Source organism: Canis lupus, chromosome 4, assembly GCF_048164855.1.
Source record: "Canis lupus baileyi chromosome 4, mCanLup2.hap1, whole genome shotgun sequence".
Classification (NCBI taxonomy): Eukaryota; Metazoa; Chordata; class Mammalia; order Carnivora; family Canidae; genus Canis; species Canis lupus.
In genome coordinates this window covers 37248366-37265639 of record NC_132841.1, presented here as the reverse complement: position 1 = coordinate 37265639, position 17274 = coordinate 37248366, and the positions used below count along the sequence as shown (strand labels likewise).

Below are 17274 nucleotides of genomic sequence, written 5' to 3'. Positions count from 1 at the left end.
ACATACCTGTATACATGCAGAGAAAGGCCCAGAAGGCCACACACCAAATGTTCACCAGTGGTTTCCAACTTAGAAAAAAAAATCTCTGAGATTTGGGCCAAGGTGATTTGTAGTCTTTTTAAAAAAAAATTTACAATAATAAGGTATTTGTGTTTTATATGCAAAATTAAAAATTAATTTTTAAAGATCTTCACCAAGGATGTAATTTGGACTGTGAGGATCAGACCTAACTCTTAAAGGAAGTGGCACAAAGGACACAAAAGAACACAAGAGGGTCCTGGCTGACCTAGGAGATGAGCCGGGCCACCATCCTAGGCACCCTGTCTTAGTGGTGCTCTCTGCAGATGTTGCTGCTCACCTTTGAGGCTTCCTGGGGCTGGGCACCCCTGGCTGCCTTCCTAGACCTGAGACTTCAAGATCGTACTCTGAGGTAGCTGCAGCAGACCCAGGAATCTGTTCCGGGACTTGAGGAGCAGAGAGGGTGGGAAGCCAATGCCCAGAGGGAGTGCGGAACAATTCTGCTGGACTGATCCCAAAATACCAGAGCTGCAGCATCTCTGCTTCCAGTGGCCAAGTGACAGTGTCCACACACTCATGCAAGGGGGGTTATTTTATTAACCAGATAGATTAAGCATCTCTCCTTCTAATTACAAGTTTAATTAACCTTGGCACACAGTATGTACCAACCCCCAAGGGACTGAGTCACAACTCCCACACTGGGCGAACATTGCCCATCTGCTCAGCACTAGCTTTAGCTGGCCCTCAAGGGACTGGGGCAGTGGGCTCTGAGGGCCTGGGGTCTGGTGGCACCAGAGAGGAGGGGTGGGAAAAGGGGATGGGGATTGTTAGGATGGCCTTGCTGTGGATGTGGGATTCCAACACGGTCCGTCTTCCACAGCCTTCCTGCAAGTGACCCTAGGTGAGATAAGACAGAGAAGTCAGACTGGGCCACCCCACTTGGGTCTCCCAAGCATCTGCAGGATAGCCTGGAGACAAGATTTGTGTTCATCTATCACTTACTGGATGGTGATGGCACAGGTGCTACCTTCAATTTTCCAAGCCGGGGTTTTGTCATCTGTAAAATGAGCAAAGTGATAACTAAGACATGAGGCTTCATGAAGAGGATAGAGGTCAAGATGCCTTGTAAAATCGCATTCATGTATTCATTCACTTATTCAGAGGATATTTATGGATTATGCACTGTATTAGCAAAGGTAAGTAATACAATGATGAACAGAGAGAATTTAGAGACTGAATTCTCTGTAAGTTGACTGTGTCTGGCTAACAATTCCAAAGTATTTTCACATGCATGGGCACACACACGCACACACACTCTCCTTACTGACCTGTCATCCACAGCACCCCACATTTAGCACACCACACACATTATCCTTCACAGCCATGAACAGAACATGCACCATCTCAGAAACACACCTACATTCATGAAGAGGACCACATGGCTTCTCTGTTCTCAAGAAGTGTGAGGCCAGAGATATCACATTAATAAGAAGCATAGAAGTTCTGGTAAGAGGGTTTTTATATACTTATTTGCAAGCTTATTAAAATCCTAACCTAGTCTTCTCTTCACTAATGCAGTGTTATTGGAGTCTCCTGATGTCTGTGTGGGAGGGTGAAGACAGGAGCATGTGTATTTGCATATGTGTGAGAGAAGATTTTTGATGCATTTATGTGTGCGCATGTATGTGTGTGTGTGCGGGTCCCCGGGGTGTGTGTGTATATGTCCAGGTGTGGAGTGTGAGGAGTGTGTCATGCTCTTATGTTTCTTAGGATCCTTCAGTGGTGAGCTGTCTCTCAACCTATTTTTCACTATAACCCCCATAAAGAGCCTTTGTAGACACTATTCTGACTCGCACCCTCTCTGAATTGTATACTACAGATACACCATATATCTCTTTATGTATCACATATAGATCTGTGCTTTATATAGAGAATGAGCCCATTTTTTTCACCTACCACCACTCCCAAAGGAAAATTTCCACCCCATGGGGGTCATACTGCCACCTAAGCATGATATAGAGCAAGAGTTTCTGGCTCTAGAGGTCTGTGACCCCCTGATGTTGTGTGCCATGGTTCCCAGTCTCAAGGGCTAGAGATCCTGTAGTAGGCTGGGGAAAGAGTCTGGGAATCCAGGTTTTGGTAAGCTCCCAGGGATTCTGATGCCCTGACTGAGGACTAAGAATGGAATGGAAGGGAGTTTAGAACCATCAGGGACCATCTAGTCTGAGAGGAGGTCTGTTTGGAGACCCTTCCTAACCCTAGAGAACTTGGAATCTCAACCCACAAAGGAAGAGATCCAGCCAGCAATACCTTCCAATATCAGACTGTCCCAGGGTTCCCCAAAAGAGGCTGGAGGGGGCTGGCAGCTGGGCCAGAACTCAGCCCACAGACTTAAGACTTAAGTAAGGCAAAATGAGGAATGTGTCCCCAAGATGAGGATCATGCAGCTGGAGTCTGGAACAAACACCGATCCAAGGTGTCTGGAGTCCCATTTTCCATCTGTTCAATAGAGCTACAGATGCCCCCCACACTAATCTGGGCCCCCCTTCTGGGAGCCCCAACTTCCCCTAGTCCTGGGTATTCAATATGCCAAGCCCCGGGAGAGGAGGCAGTTACTTCAGCCCTGCCCACCAGACCAGCCCTGTAACTGGGATGGGAGTTCCAAGCTATCAAGGGTTGGAAACCTGTCTGGGAGTTGCCAAGGACCTGGTAGCAAAATCAATCAAAACCAGAGACCACCTACGTGGCCCTGCCCTTTGTGGGTGCCAAAGAATAGCTGTGCCACTTTGGAGGCCTGGACCAGTGCCCAGCCCCAGCCCTGGATGTCTGAGTGATCAGAGCACAGGGGACCAATTGATGCACTGTGGGCGGTGGTCCAGCAAAGGGCTGGCAAGGGGCAGATGGGAGCCTGGAAAAGGAAGGGAGGGGCAGTCATGGTGGCTGAGGAGTGGGGGGGGGGTAGTAGTACAAATGACACTGTGAAGGTATGATGGCAGGAGAGGGGAAGATGGGATGACAGTGGGTAAGAGGTGGAGGGAGCATGATGGAGGGAGCATGGAGAAAGAGTGAGGAGGAGGGGCACTGTGGTTTGATGGGGAAGCCAAGAAGGCATCCTTCTCCCTCTCTTAAGCTTTTAAAGGCATCAGAGCATCTTGCTAATTGTTCATCTCCCAGAGACGCTAATGAAATTAACTCTGCAAAATGCTCATCAGGTCATCTGCAGAGGGCACAGTGCCAGGCTTCCGCTTGGTCCAATCCCGTCCTCCTCCTCCTCCTCTTCCTCCTCCTCAGCTCCTCCTGCCCCTTCCTGTTGATTCCCCACCCCCTCCTTTTCAACGGGCCCCTTAGCAGGGAATGTCTCACCACCAAGCCTGTCTAAGAGTGCCCAGTAGGGAAACCAGAAATGGGGGCTATGTAGCCCCTCAGAATCTAGGATGCCATGGAGCTCATGAAGCTGGAAAGGTTGTCCCTGGGTGTGTATGTTTCTCTACATGTGTTTCTGAGTATGTGTGCTATGTGTCTGTGATAGCACATACATCATATGTACATGTGTCTCTAATAAAGCCATTTGTTAAACTGAACATTCTTTCACTCAGCAAACTTTTCTGGGGCATCGTCTAGGTTTAAATCCTGTCCCATCTCTTACAAGCTGAGTGGCTTTAGGCACTTTACATTCCCTCTCTGTGCCTTAGTTTTTTTTATCTATATAATGTGGATGATAATAACATCTGCTTCATAAAGAGTTGTGAGAATTGAAAAAGATAAAGCAGTTAAGGATCTTAGTCCTATGCTGGGCACAAGGTGAGATCACAAGAAATGTTGGGCGCTGTCCTTGGTTCTGGAGGTGCCATGGCAAGGCGATCTCCATTCCTATGCTCAGCACTGGGGAAGTCCAGGCACAAAGTTTTCAGTAGCACAGGGCAGCATGGGGAATGCAATAGGCTGTGTATGAAGGAAGTGGGGGATATGTGGAAGTGTTTTTACATGTATGTAAGTATTTTGGGGGGAAATGTTTTTATTGATGGTTTTCAGTTGCACATGTGTGTGATTTGGGTAAGGGAAGTGCATCTGAGTTAGAAGCAGACTGAGTGGGTGCTGGCATACTGTGTGTGTGTGTGTATGTGTGTGTATGTTGGATTCAGTGTTGGGGTTCTGTGTGAGGAAGGGACTGGTCCGGATATTGCTGAGGGTCCTCTGAAGAAGCTTGTTTCTAGTTCTCTTGCCCTTTTAACCCCCACACATTCTTCACTTGTCTTATGACCTGGCTTTCACCCTAACTTAAATCTATGTCTTCACCCACAGACTCAATTTCCCCAGTGGAGTGGCATTAAATCTTGCAAACAGTGGGCAATAAAAAATGCTTGTTCCATCTTGGGCAGGGCTCTAGAACAGATTTTTGTAAAAGGTGATTCTGGGGATGCCTGGGTGGCTCAGTTGGTTGAGCATCTGTCTTCGGCTCAGGTCATGGTTCCAGGGTCCTGGAATCAAGCCCTGCATTGGGCTCTCTGCTCAGCAAGGAGCCTGCTTCTCCCTCTCCCCCTGCTCATGCTCTCTCTCACTCTCTCTCAAGTAAATATTTTGTTGTTGTTGTTGTTGTTTTTTTTACAAAAGATGATCCATATCAGTTTTTAAAGTACAAATAGCAGAAACCCAAATAGGCTTAAACAACAAAAGGGGGAATCTATTGGTTCATGTAACTGAAAAGTCCGGGGTATATCTGGCAGCTTCAGGAGCATCTGGACCCAGGGCGCTTGAATGATGAACCAATATACAGTGTCTCTCTCTTCTCCAGGCTCTGCTTTTCCTGCCCAGGCTTCAGTCTCAAGGCATGTGCTCCTCACACAGTGGCAGTTCCAGGATCTCCTCTTTTCTGCTCCAAGTTCAGCAAGAAAAGAAATTATTTCCTTAGTTCTAACAAAAATCCCAGAAAAGAGGCAGCCTGGGTTCATATACCAATCCCTCAGTGAATCCCTGTGGTTCAAAGAACAGTGGATACTGAATGGTTAGGTCTGAAGTATGTGCTATCTTCTGGAACTGGGGTAGGGTAGCCCCACATGCATCTCATACATTGATGGTGGGGAAGGGTGATGCCTCTGCTTCCAGAAGATGGAAGCTGGATGCTGAGCAGTGAGTAAATATGGATCCTTGGATCAAGGCAGGGCCTATCAAAGTCAATGTGTGGTCACCAAGAGCAAGTCCAGCCTGCTGAACTAATTTCTTGTTTTAGTTATTGAGCTGGTAGATTAGGACAAAGCTGGAGGCTCAGTAATCCAGGACTCTGCAGGGTCTTTCTGTTTATTTTGTGGGTGGAGCAGTGAGGTGTGAGCTGAAGGACGGTGTGGTTAGAGGTGTCCTGAGAGATGAAAGAGATATTGACTTATTGCCCTAGTGCAACTTACCACGTAGTCTGGAGTGGGGAAAGCCGTCAGGCGCTCTCCTTGGTCCTGCCCTCAGCCACCTGTTTATTAAGACTTGGTTGAAAGTATATATGGCTTCCCAATCTCATCTAGGAATAAAAAGAAGCTGAAGAAAATAGTACCCTGGCCAACAGCTTCCACATCCTGAGAGGGCTCCATATAGGAAAGAGGGATTAGATGTAATACAATGGGATAGAATTGGGATGAATTGAAGTCTCTGTCCTTAAATTCAGAAAGCCAGTGTCCCAAGGGTAGATAGGGAACATCCAGCTGTTGGCAGCACCTGTGGCAAAGACATAGGGCAATGTTTCTCAAATCGCAGTCTTTAGACCACTGGCACCAGTAGAAATAGCTGGTAGGGGGTGGAATGGGGGTAAAAGCACAGATTCCTAGACACTTCTCCAGACATATTGAATCAGAATCAGGATGGGGCAGAGCCTGAAGATGTGCATATTAACCAGCATCACAAGAGGTTCTGGCACATCTCCAAGTCAGGGATGGCCTCACCGTGGGCTCAGAGATCCCCCCATCCAGTGGGCATCAGCAGCTGATTGGGACCTTGCTAATGCATCAGACCATGTGGGCAGGAGATGTGCCAATTCCTTTCAAGGGATGCCATCAGAGGAGCAGCCTTCAGAGAGAGCACTTGGAGTAGGAGGCCAGGGTGGCAAGGACAGGGCCCCAGCACTCTATTGCTATGTCAGTAGCAGAAGCAGAATGATTTGATCTAAAGAGAGAAAATTCAGGGATGCCTGGGTGGCTCAGCAGTTTAACACTTGCCTTCAGCCCAGGATGTGATCCTGGGGACCCGGGATCAAATCCCACATCAGGCTCCCTGCATGGAGCCTGCTTCTCCCTCTGCCTGTGTCTCTGCCTCTCTCTGTGTGTGTCTCTCATGAATGAATGAATGAATGAATGAATGAATGAATGAATAGAGAAAATTCAGGACAGACCCAGACTTTGTCTTCTGAAGTTAAAAAAAAAAAAAAGGAGTAAGAGTCTTCTGAATAACAGAAATAAACATGGAGGGGATAGGTTTGATTAGGCTCCAGAAGGTGAATCCATTGAGGGGCAGATTCCAAGGTGAAATTCCTAGCTGGCCGAGCAGTTGGAGGTGAAATTCAAGCATGGTCACTGGGATATAGCAAGGGGGCCACAGACACTTGTTGGAAGGTCCAGGGTCTGGCCTCTCCCTCCCTCTGAGTCTGGGACTCAAAAGCAAGGAAGATTAAAGATGTTAGAAGCCCTCCTATCTGACCATCTACCTTTGAGCCTGAGACAAGCACTTCCTGGCAGCCCTCCAGTCTGGATTCTTAAGCAGAATTCAGGTGAGACATTTACTCTTTATCTTTGCAAGGGCATCCCTGCTCCTTTTCCTGACATGCCCTGAGTACCGAGTGGAAGGGGACAGCTGAGCTGAGGCCTGAGTGACCAAAAGGAACCAGCCATGTGAAGATCTGCAGACAGAGTATCCCAGGAAGAAAAGCAAATGGGAAAGTCCAGAGGTGGGGATGAGCTTGGCTGCTGGAGAAACAGAAAGGAAACCACCATGGCTAGGGCCTAAGCAGAGTCACAGAGGTAGGCAGGGGCCAAATCATGCTGGTTTGAAGGCAGTGGTCATCCTTAATGCTGCTTTCTTCATATTTCAGCTGCTGGTATGGAGGAGAATTACACTTCTTGGCCCTTTTGGATGGCGCCATAAGGTCAGCTATGGCCAACGAATTGTCAGTGGAAGGGATGTGTCATTTCAGGGCTCAGCCATTGACAGCTGGTGGATGTACCTCTAGTGCTCTCTTTTCCTCTGCTTTACTGACAAATGATATTTCAGAGAGTGGTTGTTTTGTCAGCCTGTGTCCTTGATGAACAAATGCGAAATAAACCTTTGTTGATTGAAGCCACTGAGATTTGGGAACTGTTCATTACTATGATATAACCTAGTCTATCCTGACTACTACACAGACCATTCTACTCTGGTTGAAGAAAGAAGGTCAGCAAAGTAAACACAGGAACCAAATGAAGTGAAGAGACCCTTTCCTTTCTTGTTCCCCAAACTATATTCCCAAATTTTAGTCCCAGAGCAGAAACTGCAGAAAGAGGAAATATAAGGAGCATGGGCATTGAAGTCAAAGCCCCCTAGAACCATCCCTAGCTAGCCCTGCAACCATTGAGTATGGTTGGCCTGGGCATAAGGCACTTCTTCTCTCTAAATCTTAGTTACCTTATCTGTATAATGGTTATGATGATGTTTATTTAACAAGATGGCATGCGAGGATCAAATTATAAATGTAGGCAAGGACATAGCGGAGTCCAGCACAGACCATTATGATATCATCTTACATCCCAGACCCAATCCCAGTACTTCCTTGTCCTCTTCAGTGCCCATGGCTAGAAACCCCAGCTTCTAGCCATCTCTCTTATACCAGGTACCGTAAATAATGGACCGGCTAAGGTTTCACCTCTCCTACCCACCTCTTCCGTGGGAGCACAGTGAGGCATACTGTCAGAGGGAGTAGCCTGGGCATGCACACACACACACACACACACACACACACACTCCAGTTGGGTAGACCAGATAGACACAACATACATACATACACACAATCACCAAAGCAGAGTTCAAAACCTGGAGGCTGTTGGACATTTGTGGACATTTTCATCTGGGCTCACGTGAGGTGTAAAAACAAACAAACAAATTAATTAATTAATTAATTTTAGTTAATATCTTTAAACCCCAAGATTTCACATACAGTGGCTTCTTTCGAAAATTTGGAAGCTCTGGACACACTGGGCTCCAATTCGACACCAGTTGGCACCTGGAGGAGAAGAGCCAGCTATGCCTTGCAATGGGATCCTATGCCTAGTCTCCAATGCTGCCATTGCCTCCTTGGCACTGACACCCAGGGTCCATTAATTTGTATCTGGACATTGGCTGATGTTTCTTATACTAGGTAAGAGAAAAGCAAAACATTTTTTCATAACCCTTCTCTATCAAAAGTGAGAAACAAACGACAGACCAAGAGAGGGCCTCGTGGTTTCAAGAAATATAAGAGAGCTCTTATCTCTTTGTGGAAGCGTAGACCATTATTATATCACCCAGCGTGCAGCACCAATTTATATTATCAACTGGTCCCTGTAGGTGGTTTAGTCTGTGACCCTGCCCTCACCCTTCTCATCCTTCTTCAGACCCAGAGTAGGACCCCCTCTTTTTCTGACCGTTCGCCCTGTGTATACGTTATGCGTTTGCCATTTCCTTTCTCCTTCAAGGCAACTCTGTGTTTACTTTAACCAGATTAGGGGAATGGGGGTGGGAAGCTGGAGACTCCAGCAGCGGTCATTGCTGGAGGCTCCCGGAGACAACGTGATGCGCCCAAGGTCACAGAGCGGGGAGGTGGAGGCGCCTAGCCCCTACCCCTGGTCTCCACAGCTTGCAGAGCCCGGCTCAGTCCTTCACGCCCACGGCTCTGGCCCTGCGCGCTCAGCGCGCAAACACCGCCCGCCCAGTCTGAGGCGCTGTGCCCTGGGGTTGTTTTCCTTGTGCGAACGGCGCCACGGGGTTAGAGAAACCTTGGGTCACACCGGGGTCCACCAGGCTACACGGTTGGGACTGCGGGTGGCCCCGAGTCTGGCCTGCCGAGCGCCGGTGCCTGAGGACCTGGGTCCGGGCGCTCTCCCGCAGCTCCCCGTCCACGCCGCGGGCCGTGGCGTACCGCAGCACGCCGACTGCCTCTGAGCACTGCCGGGAGGCGGGGAGTGGGGCGGGGTGGGGGAGAGGACAGGACTGCAGCCGAACCTGCCCAGGCCCCCCTGCCCCAGGCCGTTCTCTGCAGGCTGGCGCCGCGCCGGGGTCGCCGCAGCCCTGGGCCCCTCCCGGGCCACCTGTGCGCAGGCTGGCAGGCCTGGGAGAGCCCGGATCCGGAGCACCGATCCGCTCCGGGTTTCGGACTCCAGACCCTGTCCCTGGAGACCGCGCGGGGCGGTGGGAGGCCTCCCCGCCCACCGCCCCAACCCCCTCCCCGGGGGAGCCTCGGGCCACGCCGGGAGGGATCCCCTGCGCTGGGGGTGGCCCGCGCGCGCGGCGTGGGGCGGCCCGGCCCCTCCTTCCCCTCTCCCGCCCCGCCCTGCCGCCGCCCCGCTCCAGTGCTCCAGTCCGGGTTTTGAGGCTCCCGCCGGCCCGCTCCCCGGCTGCGGGCTCCGCGCGGCGGCTGGCTCGGTGCGCGGCGCGGCTGGCGCTGCGCTCCGCCCCGGCTGCATTGCCGTGCTCCGGTGCCCAGGGGAGCCACGCGCCGCGCGCGCCCCGCAGCCGGCCGCCCCGAGGCAGCGCAGTCCGCTGGCATGGGCCCCGGCGGCGCCCCGGGCCGGGCTCTGGGCTGAGGCGCTGAAAGCCGCCCTCCCGCCTGTGGGGCCCCCGCCCGCCCGCGGCCATGGCCGTCCGGCCCGGCCTGTGGCCAGCGCTCCTGGGCATAGCCCTCGCCTCCTGGCTCCACCGCTCGGGTGAGTCACGCGCGCGCTCTGGGGAGGTTTGCGGGGGACTGTGCGCGCGAACGCTCGCCGCCCCGGGGGTCCCTGACCCGCTCTGCCGGACCCGGCTGGAGCCCCCCGAGGCCAAACTTTGCGAGGCGGGACGCGGGGGCGGCCCCTCGCTGCTGCTTAGCTTCCCCGCGCGCTTCCCCGGAAGCCTGGGTTCTGCCAAGCGCTGGAGCAGCTGTCAGCGCGCGGGGCTGGGGAGTGTAAACGCTCCACGCCTCCGGGCGGGGGAAGTTTGCAGGTTGCCCGGCCCCAGAGCAGAATCGAGGGTTTGGATCGACGCCCGGGGAGCCTGACTTTGAGGGTCACAGATTAGCGGATTTTGACCACATTCCAGTGCCCAGGAAAATGAGGAGGGGGTTTAAGATACCTCTTACCGGTAGCAGCGGACCCAAACAGCTACTCACGATTCCCACTGGGCACCTGGCCTCTGCCCACGTCCAGAACACAGTGTCCTCCCCTGTCCCCGCCACACGCTCGCACAGGCACACACAGGCGTGGAGACGCATACAGCCGACCCCGGCCCCTGCAAGCCGCACAATCAAGGGCCCGTGGCCCCTGGCCAGGGCCGTGGCTCCCAGCTTCCTTAGTGCGTGGGGGGGCCAGAGTTGTGTAAGGTGGGACCGCCGCTGCTTTCCCTTCTCCCTTTCATTGCACCGCCCTTCCTCCTCCCTTCATGTCCCGTTGGCCACCCTAACCTGCTTGGTAACTAGGCTCTCAGCCCACCTCCCTTGGGGTGGGGGGAGTTCCCCTGCATCCTTTGTCTGCTCTCCCTGAGCTTACACCTAGGCTGAGTTGTTAGGGCGTCCTGATCTCTCCTGGCTGCATCCATTCACTTAACAGAGCTGAGCTTATGTGTGTATTGGGATGGGGGGTCATTTGTGTGATTAAGGGGGCATGGGGTTCACCTCAACAATTCTTGATTCTTGCTACCCAGAGAACCTGGGGGATGCCTCCCAGCATGGCCAGGCCATTGTTAATCCTAGAGGTCAGAAGGGAGCGTTGGGGTTCCTGAGATGCAAAGCCAGACTGATTGGAGATCTATGAGTGAGAGCTGAGACCAGCCTGATGATTGAGGCTGATGGCTGTTTCTTTAAAGGGTCTCTGCGTAGCGCATCCTGCACCCATTCTGCTTAGCTGCCCTCCTCACTCTGCCCCCTCAGTCCTCCCTCTACTCTACCCTGTTTTCCAACATCCCATCGTCCCCCCCCAAACCCTCACTTTAACAAGCCCTTCTGCCCCATAACCTCCCTTTTTAATCCTGACTGAGCTGGGAGGCTGCACTGCTGCTGGGTGTGTGTTCACAATGCACACATAGCCATGTTAGGGTTCTGTGTGCAACCTTCAGGGGGTGTAGGGTTGGAGAGCCGATCATGGTGAGCTGGGGGTGTTCATGCTCCTCACACAGGAGAGGTGTTGCCAGATACCAAGTAGGTACCCAGGCAATGTTTACTGAATCGGCTGTGTGGTCATATCTGCATGTTGCCCACATTGAGCACGTGTGAGGGCTGTGGGTTGGCATGTGTGCCCTGGCTGCGATGGGGGCTGGCAGTGTGTGCAGCATCGGTATGTGTGTGGCCAGATGAGCTTGTGTGACAGCCGGCCTGCTGCACGTGTGTGTTGGTTGTGAGCAGTTGCACACAGGTGAGCATGTGTGGAAAGGGAGTGATGGGTACTGATGAGTCTGGGTGCCACAACCTGGGGGGTGTTACATGGATTCCTTGGAAGGTCATAAAGTAGGGGAACTGCCTCCCTGGCTGGTGGGGCACCTGTTGGGGTCTGGTCCAAGGTTGCCCAGGGAGCTGGCAGGTGGGCACCAGTGCCGCAGAGCTACCCTGGAGCAGAGGCTGCCTCTGGGCATCAGCTCCCAGGCCTGTGGGAGGAGCCTTTGAAGGACAGGCAGGGGCCATTCTTCTTATCTGGGGCCCCTTACTGCTGTCTGCCAGAGGCTCTGGGCACACATGCCCAGGCAGCCTGGCCCTGAGATGACCCCAGCTTCTCCCACACCTCCTCCCACACCACCCATCATCTCCTCAGCAACAGCAGCCAGTGAAAAATATGTGTGTGAGTGGCTGAAGGAGGGACGGCCAGTTGGGTGACAAGGGGCGCCAGGGGCAGTGGGATTGCCGTGTCCTGCTCCCCAGGCCAAGAGCCCACCCTCTGTCAGCGCCTCACACAAAAGCCCGTCCCTTTAGCACACTCACCCCCTATGGGTCCCTGCACACAGGGACCCCACTCTCACCTGTCACACCCCTGTCTCCCCACCCTGGTGAGCCACTCACACCTGTTGGTTGCCCTGTCACATAGATATCTGCACTCCTGGGGGGAGGGGCCCATGAGGAGCTGGCTTTTCTGGAAGGTGGTGCTAAGGGGCACTGAGCTTTGGTATTATCCATCCTGACCCTAGCAATCTGCCCTGGTGGTCTCTTCCTCAGGGCCCTCCCCCATCCTCAGAGCTGGGCCTGGACTCCCCTGTCCACCCCTCACCCCCAGACTAGGGCAGCTGGTTAGGAGGAGGGTGTCTTAATTCTCTAGGGCTAAGAGCCCGCTCTCATTTTGACTTGGGGATGGGGTGGGCTCTACTTCAGGGCCCCCCAGGTATCCCCAGGAGAGGGCTGCTCCTCTGGCCCGCCTGTTTCCCTTTCTCCGTGTTGCGGGGGAGCTGAGGACGGGCATTGATCCAGGTAGCAAACCCCCAACTACGAGCCACTGGCAGGTTCCTTCAAGCAGTCAACTTTGGCCTCAGCCAGGGGCCAGGAGTCTCTCCTGTGTTACATACCTTCGTCCTGCCTGGTGCTCCCTGGTCTCCAGACATGCAGGGTCAAGCCACATAGTCTCAAAGGCAGGAACAGCCTCCAGCCTGGGGTGGGGGTGGGGGGACCCCTTCTCCACACAGAGGCCACAGTGTTGGGTTTGGCTGCTGCCGGGGAGCACATTTGTCCACATGCATGTACACCTGAGTCTGCTCTATCCAAGCCAGCCCTCTCCTGCCACCCTTCCTCGCCTGCCCCCTCCCCCTAGTCCTCCAGCCTGGGGCTGGAAACCTGCAGTCTCTCCCAGGCTCTCTCTTCTCCTTCACGCTTCATGTCTAATCTGTCACCGAGTCCTCCAGCTCTGTGCTACTTGTGACATTGCTCATGTCCCTGTCTTCCTTTGTCACCACTCCTGTCCCCCAGCCCCTTTCTCCCTCACCTTTCCCACCTGGACCAGTGCAGTGGCCACCCCCACTTATCCTCTCTCTGGGGTTTCTCTGCTTTGATTAATGTCCCTGGTATCCTGGCTGGAACCTCCCTAGAAAGCCTGTGGCTCCCCAGTGCCTAAAGGTAGAGTCCAACCCTGAGCCTGGGGACACTTAGGGAAACACCTGCATAACCACGCACGAGTAGGCTGTTCCACTGGGACTTGGCTTTAACTGCTGGTGGGCTGGGCATCCACACCCCCAGACGAGCTCTGGCTTCTGCACCATAGCTCCCTTGCCTTGCAGACACTGGTGCCCCCGGCCCTGCCAGCCACACTCCCCACCCTGTAGCCAACACCTTCTGCTGTGTCCAGACCTAGGCCAAGCCCCCCGCTGCTGCCAGTCTCAACTGTTGTGTTTATCTCAGCTCCCAGCTTCAATCCTGCTCCCTCCAAGAGGCCTCCCCAACTCCTCCCAGGGCCCATGTAGGGACCATGGCACATGAGCTTTGAGTGGCCTACAGGACAGATTCCTCAGCCCTGGAGAGGCATATGGGGCCTGGGCAACTGCCAGAGGCTTCTGGCCTGAGATGTCTACCTATTCGCTCGTGCCGGTGCTTCCTATGAGTATTGCCTCTGTCTGCAGCACTGTGACCCTGTTCTTGGTCCCTAATGTGCTCCAGGTCATGATCAGTCAAGTGCTCATTTTTTTCCTCTTTTTTCCCTCCACTTGTGTTTGGGCTCTATGGCGTGGTAGGGAGAGCTGCTACGGCTAGGGAGGGCAGAGAAGTTGACTCTGCTCCCCTTGGCAGCCGTCCCCATCCCTGTCCCTGAACACAGACTGCTTCACTCTGGGGAGGCTGGAAATGGCTCTTGTCCAAGGTAGGAATGAGCAAGTTAAAGCCCCACCATGGGCTGGCTGTGCCTTGGGCCCTCACACAGATGGCAAACCAACTCATGTGATCATACATGTCTGTGGGTTCTTCATACAGGTTGTGTGCCCAGGTCTACTGAGCAGGAACCTCCCTGCTCATCCCCACCTGTCCCAGGCATAGATGTTCCCAGATGAGGGTCTTCTCATGCAAATAATGTCATTCTGGGCCCCAGCCCTGTAGACTCAAGCCCTTGGAAGGTGGGGTTGAGCGGCATGGAGCCATGATTGCCCATCCTGTCCCTGACAGTCTGTCCCAGTAGCCTCTTTCTTGGGCCCCATCCCTATCCTCAGGAATGGATTTGACACCAAGACTCGGGCTGCTCTGTGCAGAACCTATTGGGACTTTTGGTTCCTGAGGCCAAGCACCAGGAAAGTCTAGTGCCTGAGCCCCAACCATCATCACCCAAATGGCAACTCAGCTTCTTGTGACCAATTTCCCTTCACTCCTCTTGTCTGCTCCCACAGGAATGGCATTGACAGACAGGTCCTCCTACCTTCTGGAGAGCCTTAACCTCCTCTTCCTGTCAGGTAGTGTAGAAAGGGCAGGGGCTTTGAAGACAAATGTGCCTGGGTTTCAGTCTAAGCCACCTGACCTTAGGTAACTTTTATTCCCCAGCCCATTCCCACATCTTTAATGGGGTTGTTTCTGTTTCCTGAGGTCATAGTAATGAGATGATGGGTAAAATAGAGTGCCTCAGGATGGAGCTCAACATGGAGCAGACAGCTGTGGCTGTTTATCTCTTTCTGCATTTTTGCTGGCATTGTAGGCATGAGTTAGGACAGAGCTAGTCTTGAGGTGATCGGGGCCCAAGCCCAGAAATAAGAGAAAAAAGCATTTGTTGCTGCTCCAGCCCCAGGCAGGAGTCCCAGAAAGGAGTCATGCTTTTATTTGGGAGAAGTAACTGCCCCCCCTCCCCCCCTTTCTTTGCCCTTCCAATCTGTACACATATCACCCCTGGAGAGACTTGGGGCTGACTCAGACACCAAATCCTCTAGTGTGTGAAGAACTCTGTTTGGGGTTCTACGAAGATGATGATTTGGGTTCAGCTTGTCCTGGAACCATGTGCTGATGATCAGCTCTGATGTCAGAACATGGCAGCAAAAGCAGTGGGGGCCCTGGATGGGACTAAATTCTAGTCCCAGCTCTGTCATTTGATTGCTTTGTGATCTTGGACAAGACACTTAACCTCTCTGGGCTATCTGCCTCTTTGTAGACTAAGCATTGGACTTGATGACTCTATTGGAGCAGAGGCTAGTGCTCAGGGAGGTGCCTTGGGAGCCTGGAGTGAACTGTGCACTCAGCAGCAGGTTCCCCCAGAAACCACTTACACCTGACCAGCACCCACCGAAGCCCCCAACCACCCCAGCGGTAGCTGCTTGCATTGCTTGGAGCCAGGTGGCAGCTGTGGCAGGGCTGAAGGTGGCTGTGAAGCAGAGGGAATTGTGAGTTCCAGCACCTGAGTCAGGAAATAAGGCCCTGCTTTAGCTGGTAAACACTCACAATGGCAAAACCAGGTTCTTCTTAGGACCCCCAGAAGATCAGTGTGCCAGTGCCTGAGGCCCACCCTCTTCCTAGGCACTGATGTCAGATGGCACAGCAGTGTTTGGCCCTTTGGAGCCAGAACCCTAGGCACGTTGAGGAGGTGATGGAATGGTTGAGCCAGCAAGTTCCAGAGTCTGGGTTCGGACCAGGACTTGGACTAGGGTGAGGCCAGGGAGGTGCTCAGGGTGCAGAAATTAAGTTGTGCAAGTGCAGAATCAGCCTCCTTAAACTTTGTGCCCTTGGCACTCCCTGTACCCCACCCTTGGGTATCTGGCCATCAAGCTGGCCGTCAAGCTTTTCCCTGTACTTCAGTTTTCTTGTCTGTAAAATAGAGTGATGAAAGGACCTGGTACACAGGGTTGTTGTGTGGATTAGGTGGACAAATGTATGTCATTGTGTGTCACAGTCCTGGCACACAGTAGGCACTCAATAAATGTGAGCAATTGACCATGATGGATATGGCAGAGGGCACTGTTTTGTCCTCACTTGGGCGGAGTCCTTGGTACCATCTTTGCAGAAGAGGGTGCATCTGGGGGCCCAGGTGGGAGGGCAGAGCCTGAGGGGAAGCTTGCGTTTTGGCGGGTGTGTTTTCTGTCTCTTTTGCCCCACCCCCACCCCCTCCTTCCCGTCTCCAGGTGTAGTTGTAGACAAGCCCATCCCAGCCCTGTTTGAGATGGGGAAGAGGGAGAGACTCGGAAATCTGGAGAGGCCTGAGTGGCAGCTGCTTATCCTCAGGGCAGGCCACAAAGGGGCAGGTTTTAGGTCCCACTTAGATGGGGGAGGGGCTCCTGAAGAGAGCACCAAGGGCCAGTGCCCCATGGGTGAGTCCCCCAGAGCTAGGACCCTCCCCACACCTGGGTGTCAGAGCTCTGTCCATCTGGAAGGCTCAGGGTCACCTTGAGCTCCAGGCAAATATGTGGCTGAGATTTGGGGAGGGGAGTCAGTCACAGCCAGGCTACAAGCCGAGCTACAAGTGCAGGGCCCTTGGGTAGGGATCTCTGACCCTGGATCCCATCTCTGACCTGTATTCCGCCGCCCAGCCTGGAGGGCAGGTGGGACCCCACCCGCCCACTGCCCCACCCCAGAACATCCTGCAGAGAGCCCGCAGGGAGGACACCTGGAGGGAGACCCTCCCCCTCCTGAGGCCGAGAACAGATGGAGTTGAGGGGCTGCTGTGCCCCTCCTCCGCATCTTTCCAACCCTCTCTCTGCTCCCCAATAAAGGATGCCAGGAGCCAGGAGCGGGCAGGGGCAGGTAGGAGTGCTCCTTAGCGTCCCCGCGGGAGGAGAGCCTGCCCTGCTTCCAAAACGCCTCCTCACTCCGCGGCCGGTGGTTCGGGGAGCCTGCGGGCAGCTGGCCGCGGCGGGGGCCCCAGCTAGAGGCGGGCCCCGGCCCTGGGCACGTTAGCCCCGCGGGGCCCTAGCGCCGAGCCAGTGGGAGCCCGGCCCAGGGGTTAGCGGTGAGCCGGCTCGCCCGCCGGGGCCCGTGAAGGCGGCGCGGCGCGGGGCAGGGCCGGGCAGGGCCGGGATCCCCCGCCCGCCGCCGCCCGCAGGATTAGCGGCTCTTTGTTCGGAGCCTGTTGACAAGTCCCCGGCTGAGGCTGAGCGCCCGGCTGCCCGCTGCCGGGGAGGAGAGCGCCGCCGCGGAGCACCGCCCGGAGG

The 17274-nt window shown here is 54.0% G+C and overlaps 1 protein-coding gene and 1 long non-coding RNA gene across 5 annotated transcripts in view; one reads left to right on the top strand and one right to left on the bottom strand.

Moving 5' to 3' along the window:
• Positions 1 to 598: 598 nt before the first annotated feature.
• Positions 599 to 10647, bottom strand: LOC140632205 (uncharacterized). The gene is made up of 3 exons (XR_012029718.1): positions 10330 to 10647; positions 1021 to 1075; positions 599 to 915 (listed from the first exon to the last, which is right to left on the bottom strand). It is a non-coding gene; the product is annotated as an uncharacterized lncRNA (long non-coding RNA).
• Positions 9771 to 17274, top strand: part of UNC5A (unc-5 netrin receptor A) — a 61993-nt gene continuing 54489 nt past the window's right edge. For all 4 annotated transcript variants that reach the window (XM_072824038.1, XM_072824037.1, XM_072824036.1 and 1 more), the window contains exon 1: positions 9771 to 9926. In XM_072824038.1, coding sequence (XP_072680139.1) covers positions 9857 to 9926 — 70 coding nt within the window. In that variant the 5' untranslated portion in view covers positions 9771 to 9856. The remainder of the gene's footprint in view (positions 9927 to 17274) is intronic.